This window comes from Salvelinus sp. IW2-2015, linkage group LG25, assembly GCF_002910315.2.
Source record: "Salvelinus sp. IW2-2015 linkage group LG25, ASM291031v2, whole genome shotgun sequence".
NCBI classification, from domain to species: domain Eukaryota; kingdom Metazoa; phylum Chordata; class Actinopteri; order Salmoniformes; family Salmonidae; genus Salvelinus; species Salvelinus sp. IW2-2015.
In genome coordinates this window covers 23,505,429-23,508,878 of record NC_036865.1, presented here as the reverse complement: position 1 = coordinate 23,508,878, position 3,450 = coordinate 23,505,429, and the positions used below count along the sequence as shown (strand labels likewise).

General features: G+C 53.2%; 1 protein-coding gene and 2 long non-coding RNA genes across 3 annotated transcripts in view; 2 read left to right on the top strand and 1 right to left on the bottom strand.

The window, feature by feature from the left end:
• Nucleotides 1–220: 220 nt before the first annotated feature.
• Nucleotides 221–3,450, bottom strand: part of LOC111951739 (zinc finger CCHC domain-containing protein 24-like) — a 67,909-nt gene continuing 64,679 nt past the window's right edge. The window contains exons 3-4 of the mRNA XM_070434841.1: nucleotides 485–649; nucleotides 221–238 (exon numbers count right to left, since the gene is read on the bottom strand). Of these exons, the coding sequence (XP_070290942.1) occupies nucleotides 221–238; nucleotides 485–649 (183 nt within the window). The remainder of the gene's footprint in view (nucleotides 239–484; nucleotides 650–3,450) is intronic.
• LOC139022980 (uncharacterized) lies at nucleotides 1,612–2,019 on the top strand. The gene is made up of 3 exons (XR_011474047.1): nucleotides 1,612–1,675; nucleotides 1,826–1,854; nucleotides 1,932–2,019. It is a non-coding gene; the product is annotated as an uncharacterized lncRNA (long non-coding RNA).
• LOC139022979 (uncharacterized) lies at nucleotides 2,221–3,201 on the top strand. The gene is made up of 3 exons (XR_011474046.1): nucleotides 2,221–2,288; nucleotides 2,442–2,588; nucleotides 3,174–3,201. It is a non-coding gene; the product is annotated as an uncharacterized lncRNA (long non-coding RNA).

The window sequence follows — 3,450 nt, the reverse complement described above, 5'->3', positions numbered from 1 at the left end:
ACCAGAGCCCACTGCCTCAATTTACATGCTCTCCCTTCCAAACCCTGACTACAGAGGTTGAGGTGGCGTAGCGTCAAAACCATATTCTGAGTGTGTTGTAATAATGATTAAGAACACACTGCGTATTTCGTCACAACATACAAGATCGTCTATCAACCTACCCCTGAAAGAAATAAATATTAAAAAGAAACCTTGAATCTCTTTTTTGAGTGCGGACCAGCTACACAATTTTGGAATTCTATCACAAACACACACGCACACATACATACACATACACAGATCTCACGAGCGCACACACACACCCACATAAATGCAGACACAGAAACATGCACACACACACAAACACACACACACACACACACACACACACACACACAATCCCAAAAACCCACTACACACACACACACACACACACACACACACACACACACACACACAACACACACACACACACACACACACACACACAAATGTTGTTTCCTACCTGCTTGTGTGGGTAGACGTTGATGTGACACTTGATACATTCTTGTCCCATGTTGGCCCAGGAGTTACCGCTCATCCACTTCCTCTTACACTTGGGACATTTGTACTCTCCAAAACACCTCTTCTTCCCCTGGTACGGAGTTAGACCCTCGCCTTTAGGCCTTGCCTGGGATTACAAGACAGAGAGGTTTAGATGGTAGTTTAAGCTATATCAATTGGGCTAAAGTCAGTATACAGAAGGTCCCTGAAACAGATAGTGAGAACCCAAAAGAGACAACAAAGACTGATGCAAAAAGTGAACTTTACCCAAGCTACCCTTTGTCTTTCCTTGATTTGTTATTTTGGGTGGTGTGTGCATGTCATACAGTATTTTCCTATGCATATTGTAACACTGAATGAATTGAGAAACTGAGACTGAGTGAGGAGAAGGCTTTTCGGCCTTCATACATGCACTCTGTCAAACACACACACACACAACACACACACTCCGTCAGCAATGAAATAAGGCTCGCGAGAGGCCAATATCCCTGGGAGGGGCTCTTACTCATCATACTGAGTATATACTGTGTGCGTCCCAAATGGCACCCTAGTCTCTATATAGTGCACTACTTTTGACCAGAGTCCATATGGCTCTGTAGTGGGGAATGTAGGGAATAGGGTGCCATTTGGGACACCGTCCCATACTGGCAGTGGTTCATCTAGGCCTGGCCACTACAACAGCAACAAGGAGTAAAAGTTACATTTTCTTCCCCTAGTGTCGCATATAAAAGAACGATTGATGTCATTGCGGGGATAAATCACCACACGTGCATATGTCCTGCCAAAACTAACCAATTAGGGGGCTTGACTGGCGTTGGCTAAACTCCCAGTGGCTGACAGTTGAAGCGTTTGGCTTATGTCACGTTAGAATCTGAACCCCGCCCATCAGATGCAAATCACCTTGTACTAAAACCTACTGTAGCCTAATAAAACACACACTGCTCTCAACCATTCCTAAGAATGCACTTTTTTGTTCCAGTCCAGCACTAGCACACCTGATTCAACTAGTCAACTAATCAGGGTGGTGGAGAGGGTGGTGTGTAGGATGATGGAGAGATGTGTACTGTGGTGGAGAGGAGTGTAAGGGGAGAGCGGAGTGTAGGGTGGTGGGGAGTTGTGTAGGGTGGTGGAGAGGTGTGTAGGGTGGTGGGGAGTTGTGTAGGGTGGAGGAGAGTGTGTAGGGTGGTAGAGAGGAGTGGAGGGTGGTGGAGGTGGAGAGGTGTGGAGGGTGGTGGGGAGGTGGAGAGGTGTGGAGGGTGTAGGAGGTGTGTAGGGTGGTAGAGAGGAGTGGAGGGTGGTGGAGAGGGTGGTGGGTGGTGGGGAGGTGGAGAGGTGTGTAGGGTGGTAGAGGGAGTGGAGGGTGGCGGAGAGGTGTGTAGGGTGTGGAGAGGTGTGTAGGGTGGTGGGAGTTGTGTAGGGTGGTGGAGAGGTGTGTAGGGTGGTTGAGAGGTGTGTAGGGTGGTGGGGAGTTGTGTAAGGTGGTGGAGAGGTGTGTAGGGTGGTAGAGAGGAGTGGAAGGGTGGTGGAGGTTGGAGAGGTGGGAGGTGGTGGGGGTGGTAGGGGCTGAGGGTGGTGGGAGGTGTGGTGGAGAGGTGTGTTGGTGGTGGAGAGGTGTGTAGAGTGGTGGAGAGGAGTGTAGGTGGTGGAGAGGTGTGTGAGTGTGGAGAGGTGTGTAGGGTGGTGAGAGGAGTGTAGGGTGGTAGAGAGGAGTGTAGGGTGTGTGGGAGTTGTGTAGGGTGGTGGAGAGGTGTGTAGGGTGGTGGGGAGTTGTGTAGGGGGAGGAGAGGTGTGTAGGGTGGTAGGAGGAGTGGAGGGTGGTGGAGAGGTGGAGAGGTGTGGAGGGTGGTGGGGAGGTGGAGAGGTGTGGAGGGTGGTAGAGAGGTGTGTAGGGTGGTAGAGAGGAGTGGAGGGTGGTGGAGAGGGTGGTGGGTGGTGGGGAGGTGGAGAGGTGTGTAGGGTGGTAGAGAGGAGTGGAGGGTGGCGGAGAGGTGTGTAGGGTGGTGGAGAGGTGTGTAGGGTGGTGGGGAGTTGTGTAGGGTGGTGGAGAGGTGTGTAGGGTGGGAGAGGTGTGTAGGGTGGTGGGAGGTGGGTAAGGGTGGTGAGGGTGTGTAAGGTGGTGGAGAGGTAGGTGTGTAGGGTGGTGTGGAGAGTGTGTAGGTGGTGGGGAGGTTGTGGTAGGGTGGTGGACGGGTGATGGGGTGGTGGGAGTTAGGGTGGTGGAGAGGAGTGTGGAGAGTGGGATGTGTAGGGTGTGTGGGGAGGTGTGTAGGGTGGTAAGAGAGGAGTGTAGGTGGTGGAGAGGTTGTAGGGTGTGGAGAGCTGTTGTAGGGTGCTGGAGAAGGTGTGTAGGGTGGTGGGGATGGAGAGGTGTGAGGGGGTGTGGTGTAGGTGGTGGAGAGGTGTGTAGGGCGGAGGGTGGAGTGGTTGGGGAGGAGGTTAAAGGGTGTGTGGAGGGTGTGGGGGTCGCACGAGTGTGTAGGGTGGTGGGGAGTAGAGGTGTTAGGTGGTTGAGAGAGTGGTAGCGTGTGTAGGTGTGGGGAGTTTGTGGTAGGTGGTGGAGGTACAGTGTAGGGGGGTGGAGGGTGGAAAGAGAGGGTGGAGAGGTGGTAGGAGGTGTACTAGGGTGTGGGGGATTGTTGGGGAGGTCGGAGAGGTGTGTAGGGTGGTGGAGAGGTATGTGGTAGGGAGGTGTGAGGGTGGCTGAGAGGTTGTAGTGGTGGTGGCGAGGTGTGTAGTGGTGGGAGGTGGTAGGAGTGAGGAGGTGGGTGTGAGAGGATGTGTTGGTGGGAGAGCTGTGTAGGTGAGAGGGTGTAGGTGGTGAGAGAGGGAGTGGTGTAGGGTGGGGTGGAGGGTTGTAGGGTGGTGGTGTGTGGGTGCTGAGGGGGTAAGGAGAGGTGGTGTAGGGTGGTGCGAGTGAGAGTGTGTAGG